We start from the raw sequence: 16,162 nt of genomic DNA on the forward strand, positions 1-16,162 counted from the left end.
TTTTGGAAAGATTTCTATGGTCCATTAAATAGGTGTATATTTCATTACAAATCCTTGTTTTTAGTATTTTTTTTTTTGTTTAAATGAATTAGTTTTTAATTTTATTTTCTGTTGAAATTGGCAGTTAAAATCAGCTTTCTGCTTAAGCTTTGAGATAAAAAATAATATTTTTTTTAAATTCAAAAACTCACCATTCTTGCTAGGATAGTTAACTAACTTTACTTAAAGTTTTTGGCTACCGTAGCTTTTAAATAAATAAAAGAAAATCATAAAGTTAGCAAATAAATAATTACACACAAACATTAATTTTTCTTAAGGATCAGATTTCTTTTTTTTCTTTTCTTTCAAATCATGAAAAATAATATTCATTATTTTTTCTATAAAACAATAAAAAATCTTAGTTTTTAACGTTAAAAAAAAAAAACTATATATAAATGCCATTTGTATTGAAAGCAGTTTATCTTCGTCATCTCCTTGTTTGAAATTTATTCGATTTTAGGATCCTTTAACTCTTAATCTCTCTGCTCTGCTGTTTTGTTCTGGATCTAGCTGTCGTTTATTTTTCATCTTCTTTTCTGTTTTTACACCTGAGCTGGTTTAGTCTTGCCAAGGACCATTAGAACTTTCTGTAGAAACCTTGTTAGACTTACTAAATTTGTTTAAATAAAAATAAAAAAATATATAAATTAGTATTAATATAGGGGTTCAAGTGTTATTTTTTCTAAGACTAGATAGAACATGCACCATTCCATTAGGATTACAAAAAAAATATATTTTTTTTAATTTTAACAGTAGTGTGGAAAAAATTTTGATTTTTTTTTGGCTTACACTAAGAGTTACAAAAATGTTTACTATTACGAAAATAAATCCCAGAATCACATATTTAAAACTCATGTTTTCTTTAAATAAAATATAATGCCCCATCTTTTGTGCTATCTGATAAAATAGTCTTGGTTTACGACACAAAAGCAAGAAAAATCAATAAGGTAAAATCCAGTGTATTCTGCAAAGTCTCTTGTAGAGTTTTGACTAATGGCGTTTTCTTTTCTTGTAAAAAATGCACACTTTTTTTTGCATTTTGCCCGGAAAATGTACTCTTTAGGTTCTTTTCTAAAAAAAACAGGCAAAAGTGCGAAAAGGCTTCGAATTCTGTTGTGAAAATAGCGCCACGCATAGAGGCAAATTACGGGCATTTTCAGCACTGCCAACAAATGAGAGTGCTGCGATTGCCCTGTTTCCTTCTTTGAATTCTTTTCTGCCCGCTGAAATGATAGCATTTTTTTAGGTTTCTGGTAACATTTTAAAAATGCGCATTCTGTACAGACAAAATGAAGGCAAAGCACTTTTTTCAGAAAAGAAAACACCATAAGTTTTGTTCTTTTTTACCCATTTTTGTTGTCTTTAAGTGTGTTTTACTAAAAGCTTCCCGTTTTATAGTAGACCGCCTAAAGGCGGGTTTGGGCATTGGAGGATTAAGCTTCGTAAAAAAATCTGTTAAGTTTCCAATAGATGGCGTTTATGAGTCCAATCGGGTTCCGCTAAATGGCTTTCGATAGACGTTATTTCACTGCAAAGGAATTTTTATATAAAAACTAGCGTAACCCGGCCCGCTTCGCTGCGCCTCCCGAAGCATATTTTCGTTTACTTAGTCAACCATATTCTTCGATCTGAAAACAAATTCGAAAAGATTTGAATTCTTTTAAAGGACAGGGTCAGGGGAAGTCTGGCACAAAAACTGAAGTACTGATTAATCACTCCGTGGTTTCCGCACACGTGTCCCGTACATTTCAAAAAAATCGGACTACTTGCTTTTTCATTTATATATGCAGATGTAAAACGGTCCGGCTTAACAAACGTCGGGTAGGGGGTGTTCCCTTTCAACCAAATGTTTATGTTTTATTTGTTCTGTATTCAAATGGTTGGACACGCTTCTATATTTCCTGTGAATCTCAAGCGTGATTTGTCAATGGGAGGTATACTTTTCCTCAACATACAATCCAATAAATCGGAAAAAGAAAAAGTACTTAAAAATTTACCATATTAACATTTTTAAATTGTTGGACACGGAGAACATGCCTTTCCTAAACATATACACCCTCTACGTTGCCTGCCAACTTCATGTAAATTTAAGCTTTTACTTAAAAAAGTCTGGCAGAAGCCTGTGGAAAAATCATAAAATTATGTACCGAGTTCCCATTTATCGACAATCCTCTACTTTCTATTTTCAAAAAATCCGGCAAAATGGCACCCCCCCCTCCTTCCCACCTCTCCGACCAGATAGCGTAAATTCACGTACCCTATATTTATTTCAAAAAACTACACTAATAGAAAAAATTGCGTTTCACAATCGTGAACGGACGTTGTCAAAATGAAACGGAAACGTTCACAAAAAATCAAAACGGAATGTTCACGATTTCGTCCACGGGCGTTCACGATTTCATGAACGGCATTCGTTTTTCTTTGTCATGGAATGTCTTAAAATAATCGTTAGACGTTGTTATGTCAACTCCGCCGTTGGTGCAATGTGCTGAGGCGACTGTTAACGTGTATCGTGCAGGCAACACAGGTTCGAGTCACGGTAGGGGAAATCTTTTTTTAATTTTGTTTATAAATTCGTAACCATTACGTTTTCAGATCATGAACGCTGCACGGATGAAAAAGACTGTTTTTCATATGTTTGGCTATAAACATTATATGTTTGGAACACAAATTTTTAAACACAATATTTTTGAGTGCAAGCATATAATGGTCATAAACTAGCATAACATGTTTGGGACATATATGTTAATATGTTAGAACATATTATGTTTGGGACATAAAATGTTTGTAAATATAATATGCTTGGATGCAAACATATATTAATTTAGAAATAGCCTATAAACATATATGTGTTTAGTAGCTTGGAGCGCTATTTAACAGGGAGCGATATTGAATTAAGTTGGTGGTTGTTGCTTGTTATTACAAAATTAACATTTTATTTTTCCTTGGGTAATTGATCAGCTACTTCTTTGATCCTTACAAATGTTTGGGAGTATATGTTACAGAAGCGATTTTTTGTAAGGGTGTGGTTGTTGTTTTGAAAATTTATGGTGTCATTTTTACGTTGTCAGATTGTCCCCATCTGTTCTCAGTTTGACAACACATGTGTGTTGATTCACTTTCATGAACGGATCGTTTCAAAATGACCACGCCGTTCATGATTTTTTCTATGGGTGTACCCACTTCACTATTCCCCTTCCCCAACCAGACATCGAAAAATCATGTTCCCTGCATAAATTCAATCATCTCTCAATTTCAAGTATATCGTTTAGATTTTGCTCTATTTTTTGTAAAGGAACGTCACTTTCTCCGCAAATTCCAAATTCCAAATCTGTAAACTTTCCTTCAAGTTTCATAGTATGGGGCAAATAGAATGTTCCCATTCAAATACCTACAAATTAAGTACATCCTTCCCCTACGGCCTCGGTAAATTTCAAGTAAACTTGAGAATTCACTTTTTTTTTAGTTTTAGAGGAGGCCTCCCCCCGTCCCAATATCGAAAAATGATATAGCGTATATTGTGTAAACGTCCCAGAAAATCTCAAACAAATTATAAGCCCAATTTTTAAACAGCAGGGCAAGGGGATACCCCTCTTCCCTTCCGAATACCACAAAATCAGATAACCATTGTAATAATATAACCTACCCCGCATCTTCTGTAAATTTCAAGTAAATTGGAAAACTTTAATTGTTTCATAGTATGTACTTGAGGAGAAAGAAGGTCTCCCTATGCCCTTGTATTTTCCCCCGAGCAAATATTAAAAAATTATATACCTCATATAAATTTCATAATCTCCCCCAAATTTCTCCGTAAAATTTCAGTAAGTCGACAAATTTTAGTTTTTTCACTGTATTTTAAAAAAGACGGACAAAGGGTGGCACCCTCCTCGACTAAATATCGAAAAAAGTAGCAGTTCTTTGCCTAGACGCCCCCTTGACCTTCCCTGAAAATTTCAACCAAATAGGATAGTTTTGTTTCGATTTTCAAAAAGTCGGACAAAGGGGAGGCCCCCTCCTCGACCAAATATCGAAAAATAAAGTAGCGGGTCTTTGTCTAGACATCACCCCAAACCTTCCTTGGAAAAATCACCCAAATCGGAGAACTTTGGTCCAATTTTGAAAAAGTAGGGCAAGGGGAATGTCCCCCTCCCCCATCAGATATCAAAAAATGAGGTACCCTTGTTTTGTTTTTTTTTTTACTGTACTTTAAAAAAAATCGTATAAAGGGGTGGTCCACCTCCTCGACCAAATATCGAAAAATAAAGTAGCGGGTTTTTGTCTAGGCATCACCCCAAACCTTCCTTGGAAAATGCACCCAAATCGGATAACTTTGGCCCAAATTAGAAAAAGTCGGGCAAGTGGGATGTCCCCCTCCCCCATCATATATCAAAAAATGAGGTACCCTTGTTTTGTTTTTTTTACTGTACTTTAAACAAAAATCGTATAAAGGGGTGGTCCACCTCCGTGACCAAATATCGAAAAATAAAGTAGCGGGTTTTTGTCTAGGCATCACCCCAAACCTTCCTTGGAAAATTCACCCAAATCGGAGAACTTTGGCCCAAATTAGAAAAAGTCGGGCAAGTGGGATGTCCCCCTCCCCCATCAGATATCAAAAAATGAGGTACCCTTGTTTTGTTTTTTTACTGTACTTTAAACAAAAATCGTATAAAGGGGTGGTCCACCTCCGCGACCAAATATCGAAAAATAAAGTAGCGGGTTTTTGTCTAGGCATCACCCCAAACCTTCCTTGGAAAATTCACCCAAATCGGAGAACTTTGGCCCAAATTAGAAAAAGTCGGGCAAGTGGGATGTCCCCTCCCCCATCAGATACTAAAAAATGAGGTACCCTATTTTCATCACATGAATACGTTCTCATGTGAAAAATTAAAATTATTTTATAACAAAAGCAACTGCGATGAATTCAAATTATAAATGTTTGTAATGTGCGCTGTATGCCGCTTTTCCGTTGAAACTTTTCTAGAATTTTCTTTGCTACAAACCTCACAGAGCCCAAGAGTTATTGCGTCAGGAAGGAAAACCCGACTTATTTTTATATATTAGATTTCATTCCAAAGCATTTTTCATCGAACATTTCATTCCAAAGTGGTTTAGGTAAACATTTTTATTGCAGTAAAGAGAAATCCATTATATTTCCAATATATCCGTTCAGATTCCGTTAGACCCTAGACAATAGCGGAGAGAAAATATGTTGTATTTTACAGTTTTGCTTCGTTGAGGGCGAAAACGCAAGCCAGGCGCAACAAAATCGATCCATTTCTGAAGCGGTTGGTGAGGGACAGTGTTTCAAGCAGTGATACTTTGGCCAACTAATGTCTTTTTGCTTTTTTGTGCCACTTTTTTGTCCGTATGTGCCACTTTTTATTTACATTTAATTATACTGTAATATTTTTAGTAAATTTTGATCCGAGAAATCTGAATGAAATTACAAATAAGATCGAAGTCTTAACAAATAATCCAGTTCAATACTACACAGAAAAAAAATTCACGAAAATTTTTCCAATTAAAGCCTTAATTGAGTTTTAAAAAATATTCAATTAAAAATTTAATTGATTCAACAAATTTTTAATTGAAACAAAAAGCAATCACACAAAAAATTAATAGTATCAATTAATTTTTTAATTGACTTTCAATTAATTTTTTAATTGATTCAATTAATTTTTTATTTCTGTGGTTGAAAACATTTCAATTAAAAATTAATTGGATCAATTAATTTCGTGATTGAAGACAAAAAAATATTTTTTCTGTGTATATTTTTGAGCAGTTTTCCCTTTTTTACTTTTTTTTAAACAAAATATATCACTTGCGTCAGCGTCAAGCGAAAATAGTCGTGGCCAAAAAGTGGTGAACGAAGAAAATGTGTAACATACGTATAGCGTTTTTTTTTCTTCCGCACCCTTAAAAAACCAATCACTAAACTGAAAGAAAAGCTACTTTAGTACAAAATGACTTATTATTAAAACCATCGAGAACCATCGGACCTTATTGGACTTATAAAACATGAGATAATAGCGCCATCTATTGGGGACATAATGGATTTTTTGTTTACTACACCCGAAATAATTGAATGAAATTTTCTATCAAAATTCCTTTGCAATGTATTTTCTATGAAAAATTATTTGGAATTACTTTCCTATTAAATTTTCTATGAGAATTTCTATGCAATAAAAAAATTATATGAAATTGTTTTTGCGTTGAAATTTTCTATAAAAATTCCTTTCCAATTAAATTTTTTTTGTAAAAATTTCTTCGTAAAGAAATTTTCCAATGAATTTTTCTATAACAATCTCTTGCAAAGAAAATTTCTATGAAAAAGTTTTTGCGATGATAAACATTACTTTGCAATTATTTTTAAAATAAAAATTCCTTTGCTAAGAAATTTCCTAATAAAGTATTCTATGAAAATCCCTTGCAACGAAAATAGCTATGAAAATGTTTTACGCATAAATTTTATATTAAAAAACTCATTTGCAATTATACTTTTAAGCAAATGCTTTTGCAATGAAATTTTCTATGAAGATGCCGGGATTTTCTTTTTCAATAAAAATTCCTTTGCAATGAAATTTTTTTTATGAAAATTCCTATGCAATGAAATTGTCTATGAAAATACCTTGAAAACCTTTTGTGCATAAATTTTCTTTTAAAAATTTATTTGCAATTATATTTTTTTATAAAAATTATTTTGCAATGAATTTTTCTATGTAAATGCCGGGATTTTCTCTTTCTATAAAAATTCCTTTGCAGTGAAATTTTCTGTGAAAATACCTTGCAACGAAAATTTTTGTGAAAAAACTTTTTCGATGAAGTTTTCTATAAAAATTCCTTTGCAATAATTTTTCATTGAAAATTCCTTTGCAAAAAATGTACCAATGAAATTTTCTATGAACATCCCTTGCAAAGAAAATTTTTATGGAAATATTTTTACGATGAAAATTTTGATAAAAATTCCTTTGTAATTAAATTTTTATGAAGATTCGTTTGCAAAAAAAAAATCTATGGAAATTCCTTGCAACAAAAATTTCTATGAAAAATGTTTTTCGATGAAATTTTCTGTGAAAATCCCTTGCAAGAAAAATGTCAGTGAACAATATTTTGCCATGAAATTTTTCTGCAACAATTTCTTTGCGATTAAATTTTTTATGAAAATTCCTTTGTAAAAAATTTTTTATGAAAATCCCTTGCAATGAAAATTTCTATAAAAAGCTTCTCGTTGAAATTTCTATGAATTTCTACGAAAATTTCTATGAAAAAGCTTCTCGTTAAAATTTTCTATAAAAATCTTTTATTCATAAATTTTCTTTAAAAAATTCATTTGCAATTATATTTTTTATGAAAATTCTTTTGCAATGAATTTTTCTATGTAAATGCCGGGATTTTCTTTTTCTATAAAAATTCCTTTTTCCATTTTCTATGAAAATACTTTGCAACGAAAATTTTTATGAAAAAGCTTTTTCGATTAAGTTTTCTATAAAAAATCCTTTGCAATAATTTTTCATTGAAAATTACTTTGCAAAAACGTACCAATGAAATTTTCTATGAAAATCCCTTGCAAAGAAAATTTTTATGGAAATGTTTTTACGATGAAAATTTCGATAAAAATTCCTTTGTAATTAAATTTTTATGAATATTCGTTTGCAAAAAAAAAAAATTCTTTGGAAATCCCTTGCAACAAAAATTTCTATGAAAAATGTTTTTCGATGAAATTTTCTGTGAAAATCCCTTGTAACAAAAATGTCAATGAACAATATTTTGCCATGAAATTGTCTACAACAATTTCTTTGCGATTAAATTTTTTATCAAAATTCCTTTGTAAAAAATTTTTTATGAAAATCCCTTGCAACGAAAAAGCTTCTCGTTAAAATGTTCTTAAAAAAATTCATTTCCAATTATATTTTTTATAAAAATTCTTTTGCAATGAAATTTTCTATGAATATGCGGGATTATCTTTTTCTATAAAAATTCCTTTGTAGTGAAATTTTCTGTGAAAATACCTTGCAACGAAAATTTTTATGAAAAAGCTTTTTTGATTAAGTTTTCTATAAAAATTCCTTTGCAATAATTTTTCTTTGAAAATTCCTTTGCAAAAAATGTATCAATGAAATTTTCTATGAAAATCCCTTGCAGATAACATTTTTATGGAAATGTTTTTACGATGAAAATTTCGATAAAAATTTCTTTGTAATTAAATTTTTATGAAGATTTGATTGCAAAAACCAAAAATTCTGTGGAAATCCCTTGCAACAAAAATTTCTATGAAAAATGTTTTTCGATGAAATTTTCTGTGAAAATCCCTTGCAACAAAAATGTCAATGAACAATATTTTGCCATGAAATTGTCTACAACAATTTCTTTGCGATTAAATTTTTTATCAAAATTCCTTTGTAAAAAATGTTTTTATGAAAATCCCTTGCAACGAAAATTTCTATAAAAAGCTTCTCGTTGAAATTTCTATGAATTTCTTCGAAAATTTCTATGAAAAAGCTTCTCGTTAAAATTTTCTATAAAAATCTTTTGTGCATAAATTTTCTTTAAAAAATTAATTTACAATTACATTTTTTATAAAAATTCTTTTGCAATGAAATTTTCTATGAATATGCGAGATTTTCTTTTTCTATAAAAATTCCTTTGCAGTGAAATTTTCTGTGAAAATACCTTGCAACGGAAATTTTTATGAAGAAGCTTTTTCGATGAAGTTTTCTATAAAAATTCCTTTGCAATAATTTTTCTTTGAAAAGTCCTTTGCAAAAAATGTACCAATGAAATTTTCTATGAAAATCCCTTGCAAAGAAAATTTTTATGGAAATGTTTTTACAATGAAAATTCGATAAATATTCCTTTGCAAATAAATTTTTATGAAGATTCGTTTGCAAAAAAAAAAAAACAAAAAACAATCTATGGAAATCCCTTGCAACAAAAATTTCTATGAAAAATGTTTTTCGATGAAATTTTCTGTGAAAATCCCTTGCAACAAAAATGTCAATGAACATTTTTTTCCGATGACATTTTTTACAACAATTTCTTTGCGATTAAATTTTTTATAAAAATTTCTTTGTAAAAAAAATTTTATGAAAATCCCTTGCAACGAAAATTTCTATGAAAAAGCTTCTCCTTAAAATTTTCTATAAAAATCTTTTGTGCATAAATTTTCTTTGAAATATTCATTTGCAATTATATTTTTTATAAAAATTCTTTCGCAATGAAATTTTCTATGAATATGCGGTATTTTCATTTTCTATAAAAATTCCTTTGCAGTGACATTTTCTGTGAAAATACCGTGCAACGAAAACTTCTACGACAAAGTTTTCTATAAAAATTCCTTTGAAATAATTTTTCGTGGAAAATTCCTTTGCAATAAATTTACCAATGAAATTTTCTATGAAAATCCCTTGCAAAGAAAATGTTATTTTTATATGAAAATTCCCTTGTAAAGATTTTTTTATGAAAATCCCTTGCAACGAAAATGTCTATGAAAAAGATTTTGCGGTGAAGATTTTTATGAAAATTCCTTTGCAATTATTTTTTTTTTTAGGAAAATTCCCTTGCAATGAAATTTTCTATGAAAAACCTTTGCAACGAAAATTTCTATGAAAAAGTTTTTCCGATTAAATTTTCTAAAAAAAATTCCTTTGCAATTAAATATTTTATGAAATATCCTTTGCAAAGAATTTTTTCAATGAATCTTTTTCCAAATAAAATTTTCTGTGAAAATCCCTTGCAACGAAATTTTTATGAAAATGTGTTTGCGATAAAATTTTCTATAAATATTATTTTGTAATTATTTTTTTTATGAATATTCCCTTGCAAAGAAAGTTTCCAATGAAATTTTCTATTAAAATCCTTTGCAACGAAAATTTCTATGAAAAAGTTTTTGTAATGAAATTTTCTATTAAAATTCCTTTGGAAAGAATATTTTTTATGAAAAATCCCTTTCAACGAAAATGTCTATGCGATGAAATTTTCTATAAATATTATTATGCAATTAAAGTTTTTATGGTTATTACCTTGCAAAGAAAGTTTAAAATACTTTGCAATGAAAATTTCTATGAAAAAGTTTTTGTGATGAAAATTGGTGCTGTTAATCCATTGGGATAGTAATTCGCATGGAAAATGGAATTTTCGTTTTATATTTTATCGAATGGAGTTTTTATCCAAAAAGTCATTTAAATTGGATTTTCATCAAAAATTTAATTGAAATGGAATTTTTATAAACAAAAGAAAATATCACATTAAAAAATATTAACAAAACCCTTTATTCAAATATTTTTTGTTTAATAAAAAAAAAAAAAAATTACAAAAATTAATGGTATACATTTTTTAATTTGATCAATTAAATTTATAATTAACATTAACATCATTTTTTTAAGTGAAGAAATTTCAATTAAAAATTATTTGTATCAATTAATTTCGTAATTGAAGACAAAAACTATTTTTTTCTGTGGTCAAAATTTCATTGCATAGGAATGTTCATCGAACATTTTATTACAGCGGAATTTTCGTCGAAAATTTTATTGAAGAGGAATTGTTATCAAAAATGTCATTGAAATGGAATTTATGTTTTAATTATATCGAATTGTAATATATAAATATTTCCTTGAATTTGTGATTCTGAAATCTATTTCAAACCGAAATCTTTTTGAACCGCAATTGTTTCTAATTTTCTAAATAATGAGACATGAATTTTTGTTCAACCAAATTTGTGCAAATGAAATTGGATCTAACGAAACAAGTGCTTCATTAAAAATTGATGGAGCAGGCATAAAAATTGGAAAAAGAAAACATAAAAATATTGTTTGTATAAAAATAAACAAAAATAAAGAAAATAAAAACCTTTGAGGAACTCTTTGGTCGTACAACCATCATCATTTTCTGTAATGCTTGAGTAAATCCACCTATAAAATTGAATAAAATTTAAATGAGAAATATCATAGAAACATAAGAGAAACATATAATAGGGTGGGGTTTAAAGGGGATGATAGAAATTTTTATTTGAGTAAAAAAAAGCTCATGGATATGTGAATGAAGTTTTCTTCAGTTATTGCTATAAAAAAACATCGAAGGATCTTGCTCCCTCTAGAGGATCATCAACTTACCCATAGTTTTCTGGAACCACATTGGTTTATTTTTCCACGCAATGAATACTAAGTAGACAGGTACACTTGATAAAATCATCAAAATACCATAACCCGTCTCCACGGGGCTGGCATACATGGGTACAATTGTAACAAAGAGGGTGGCCAAAAGGTAAACAATAGGGAAGATCATAGGGACACGAATGGGACGTGGCAAATTGGGTTGAGCCCAACGCAACCAGGGTAGACATAGGACCGCAACACCAATACTTAACTGGAATAGAAAGAAATTTTCATATAAACATGTTCAGATTCCTCTGAACTCCTCGCCTAACTTACCCAAGTAGCAAAACCAACATAATTGATCAAGGCAAAGATATCGGATACCGTCAAATATAACATGGACAATAGGGCCATGGCTAAAACAGCAGGTGTTGGTGTAAATCTTTGGATTTGAATCATGGTTAGAATTTCAGGCATTTGACCTTCGTTGGCGCCAGCATAGAACAAACGTGACGATGTCAAGAGAATACCATTGACAGCTCCAAAAGTAGAAAGGGCCACAAATACTGTAAATACAAAAGATGTGAGTCAATTTTATTTGAAATTTTTTGGTGGCACTTCTTACCAGGTATTGTCCATGCAATGACACCAAATGCTCTTTCCGCATAAGTTACAGCTACAGCTTGTGAGCCCAAAACCTCATCAGGCGATAGAATTGTATAGAATGAAATATTCGCGAAGACATATACAGCTGTTACTAAGATACATGAAATGGCAATAGCGCGGGGCAAATTTTTCACAGGGTCCTTTAATTCTTCAATAATGAAATTTAGGTAGTTCCTGTAAAACAAAGAGAAAAAATTGATTGATTTACAATGAAGTTTTGCATAATATTAGCGAGTTATTATATCTACTCCGGCGGAGTTACAAGCAGTGACTGACAGAATTATCCCTTGGTTGACGGTGATATATAAAGGATGTATAAACTTAGCATATATTCCTGAAAAGTGGAGGGAAACAATAGTCGTTTTCATACCTAAAGCAGGAAAAGCCTCTCACTCGAGTGCGAAGGATTTCCGACCAATCAGCTTATCATCATTTCTACTTAAGACTCTGGAGAGGACTAGCATCGATTCAAGTTTGTTCTCGAAACGACAGCATGCATACTCGAAGGGCAGATCTACTGAGACCGCATTACATGAACTAGTCAGCTTTATTGAAGGCTCACTATCTGTCAAAGAATACACAATCGTGGCTTTTCTAGACATCGAAGGGGCGTTCAATAATGTCCATCCGAGCTCGATATTAAATGGACTGACAACTCTGAATGTTGATCCATGTATACTTAGGCTATTAGACAAACTTCTAATGAAGTGACGTATTTCAGCCACACTAGGACAAGCAAACATACAAAGGTATGTGAACGGAGGCACTCCCCAAGGAGGAGTTCTATCACTTCTTCTTTGGAATGTTGCTATAAATAACCTTCTGGTTACCCTAGAAAAAGAAAGGATAAAAGTGGTGGCATACGCAGATGATGTGGCTCTAGCAGTCAGGGGAAAATTCCCATCCCCAATCAGAGATATTATTCAGAGGGCCCTCCGGATGACTGAGAAATGGGCGAAAGGCAATGGTCTTGGGGTAAATCCTTCAAAGACTGAACTAGCCATGTACTACCAAGATCGAAAAACTCCCACGGCTAGGCCTATTTCCTTAGGGGGCATTGAAATTCCCTTTGGTGAGTGTGTAAAATACCTTGGCGTTATTTTGGACAGGAAGCTGAACTTTAAGCTTAATATTGAAGAAAGGGCGAGCTGCAACAACGGCTATGCGGTTGCGCGAGCTATCGCTGTGGTCGGAAAAAAGTTACGGTCACAGTTCGGTCCTCAAACTAATGCCAGATGTGCCTAAGTACACGCAAAGAAAAAAAACGTTTGGAAAACGTGTACCGAAAACGTTTTTCTTTTGTTAGAGTTTTTTTGAATTGCTTCGAAAATTTTAAACTTTTATCATAAAAAAAATTCGTTTGTTACAAAATTTTTATTTTTTCAATAAAAAGGTTATTTTTGAAACAACAACACATCCATTTCGTTTATATCAAACACTGTTCTTTTCTGACTTTAGGTCTTTAATAAGACACATTTTACAGTTCAACATTTAATATACTACAATGTAATGTTGAACATTTTTTCGGAATCTTCCGAACATATCTGGAATATATGTAAAGAAAAAAAAAAAAACTTTGGTCGAAGTAGGGATCGAACCCACGACCCTTGGCATGCAAGTCGGACGTAGCAACCACTGCACCACGGTGCCAAACTAAATATTTGTTTCTCTTAAATGAACTTTGTTTATTCGGTTCGTGGGCGCCGCAAGCTATGCTATATAAATATAACTTATATGGATATTTATCTATTGATGGCCATAACAGGTACATAGGTCAGTGGTTAGTGTGTTGGCTTACAAAGTGCATGGTCCGCGGTTCGATTCTCCGTCCAGGCGAAAGGTAAAAAAAATTTAAAAATTTATAAAATCGTATAATTTCTTCTACATTGTTGGTATTACAGGAAAAGGTGTTAAGAACTAAAAACATCGTGGATGTGAGAAAGATGTGAGGGAAAATGCAATTAGAGGGAAATGCAATTTTTTTTTGAGTTTGTCCTTATGAAATTTTTTACATCCTGGAAAAGAATAAACGTTTATCACAAAAAGTATATACTTTTCTCCCAAATACACATCCTTACAGCGAAAAGCAAATGAGAAACGAACTTTGTTTGTCTAAAATTTCGTTTGGGAGGAAAGAATTATTTTTTTGCGTGTATGATTATGGACTGATATGGACCACTTTTGGCATGGTTGTTAAATATCATATACTACCACCACGTACCAAATTTCAAGCAGATCGGATGAATTTTGCTTCTCCAAAAGGCACCGGAGGTCAAATCTGGGGATCGGTTTATATGGGAGCTATGTATAATTATGGGCTGATAGGAACCAATTCCTGCATGGTTGTTGGATACCATATACTAACACCACGTACCAAATTTCAACTGAATCAGATGAATTTTGGTCTTCCAAGAGACTCCGGAGGTCAAATCTGGTGATCGGTTTATATGGGGGCTATATATAATTATGGACCGATATGGACCAATTTTGGCATGGTTGTCAGTGCTGCCGCTAGTGAAAAATTGAGTGAAGTAGATTTTGGAAAAAAGTGGAGTAGATTGAATAAAATTGAAGTTCATTTTATTATACCCTCCGCCATAGGATGGGGGTATATTAACTTTGTCATTCCGTTTGTAACACATTGAAATATTGCTGTAAGACCCCATAAAGTATATTCTGGGTCATGGTGAAATTCTGAGTCGATCTGAGCATGTCCGTCCGTCTGTTGAAATCACGCTAACTTCCGAACGAAATAAGCTATCGACTTGAAACTTGGCACAAGTATTTGTTATTGATGTAGGTCGGATGGTATTGCAAATGGGTCATATCGGTCCACTTTTACGTATAGTCCCCATATAAACGGAACCCCAAATTTGGCTTGCGGGGACTCTAAGAGAAGCTAATTTCATCCGATCCGGCTGAAATTTGGTACATGGTGTTAGTATATGGTCTCTAACAACCATCAGTGCTGCCGATCCATATTTTCCCGAAATTACAAATCCAAAGGTTTCTAAGGACCACAAACAGGTGTGCCGAATATGGTGTGTATGGTTTGCTATAGTCCCCATATAGCCCGATCTCCCGATATTACTTCTTAAGCTTCTAGAAACTGTAGTTTTTATTCAATTTCTTGAAATTTGAAATCTAGAGGTTTTTAAGGACCATAAATAAGTGTTCCGAATAAATAGTGTATCGGTATAGATTTTGATATATCCCTCTTATAAACCCGCTCTCCTAGTTGGGGTCTAAATTCTGTTGGGTTTTCAGAACCACAACTAGGTGTGCTGAATTTTGTGTATCGGTTCATATTTTTGGCATATCACCCATATAAACTGATTTGCCTATTTAACTCCTTGGGCTTATATAAATCGTAGTTTTTATCCGATTTGCCTGAAATTGTAACCTATTTAGTTTTTATCGCCCCATTTGGTAAGGCCTCCATATAGATCGATTTCACTTCTTGAGGGTATATAAGGCACACCGATCATGAAAGTTGCTTGAAAGTAAAATTTCCAAATCTATAGATTTTAGATTTCAAATTAAGACATTATTTAATCATTTCTATATATTATCATTCTATACATTATCAAGTAACCCGCTATATAGTATCAAGTAACACGCTACGACGAAGAGTTTTCAAAGGCAACTGTTATATTTGATTCATGGTGGTGGGTATATAAGATTCGGCCTAGCCGAACTTACTACTGTATATACTTGTTTAGATTTGTCTTTGGATTTGAGCCACTATTTTATGATTCCAATATGAAACTAATTATTTCCGTACAGAATTTTTAACAACATACACCCAGAGAAGGAATATGATCACCCCAGACATGTTTTAAGAGCAAAATGGTATTTTTGTACGGAAACATGTAACATTTTTATCGCAACCATGTTATTTTCTAAGAAATTATGTATCTGATTTCGGCAACCACGTACATCCTGGGCGAGAAAACAACATTTTTGCGACAATCATGTTCCATGTTGTCCGTCTAAAAATAACTTTATCATTAACTTTATCATTTCGTTTGTAACACATCAAAATATTGGTCTAAGAACCCATAAAATATATATATATTCTGGGTCAATCTAGCGATGTCAGTGGCTTTTCTCGTCATTTCTTAGTTCAGCCTCCTGTCCAACATAACCCCTAGGCATTTTGCACACTCGCCAACGGGAATTTCGATACCACCTAAGAAAATGGGCTTGATTGCGGGAAAACTTTCTGCAGAAACTGACAGCGACTGCATTCCTTTTATCGAGGAGCCAAACTAAATAAAAAAAATGTTCATAATTTCTTCTATTCAAAATTAGGTTTTCTACAGTAGGTTTACGACTTTTGCGAGATACGTATTATACCGTCGCAA

General features: G+C 31.9%; 1 protein-coding gene across 1 annotated transcript in view; it reads right to left on the reverse strand.

Annotated features, from left to right (window-relative positions):
- Positions 1–302: 302 nt before the first annotated feature.
- LOC142222165 (Y+L amino acid transporter 2) overlaps positions 303–16,162 on the reverse strand; it is a 95,249-nt gene continuing 79,389 nt past the window's right edge. The window contains exons 6-10 of the mRNA XM_075292164.1: positions 11,755–11,969; positions 11,466–11,695; positions 11,148–11,400; positions 10,885–10,946; positions 303–649 (exon numbers count right to left, since the gene is read on the reverse strand). Of these exons, the coding sequence (XP_075148279.1) occupies positions 647–649; positions 10,885–10,946; positions 11,148–11,400; positions 11,466–11,695; positions 11,755–11,969 (763 nt within the window). The 3' untranslated portion in view covers positions 303–646. The remainder of the gene's footprint in view (positions 650–10,884; positions 10,947–11,147; positions 11,401–11,465; positions 11,696–11,754; positions 11,970–16,162) is intronic.

Source organism: Haematobia irritans, chromosome 1 (genome assembly GCF_050003625.1).
Source record: "Haematobia irritans isolate KBUSLIRL chromosome 1, ASM5000362v1, whole genome shotgun sequence".
In the NCBI taxonomy this organism is placed as follows: domain Eukaryota; kingdom Metazoa; phylum Arthropoda; class Insecta; order Diptera; family Muscidae; genus Haematobia; species Haematobia irritans.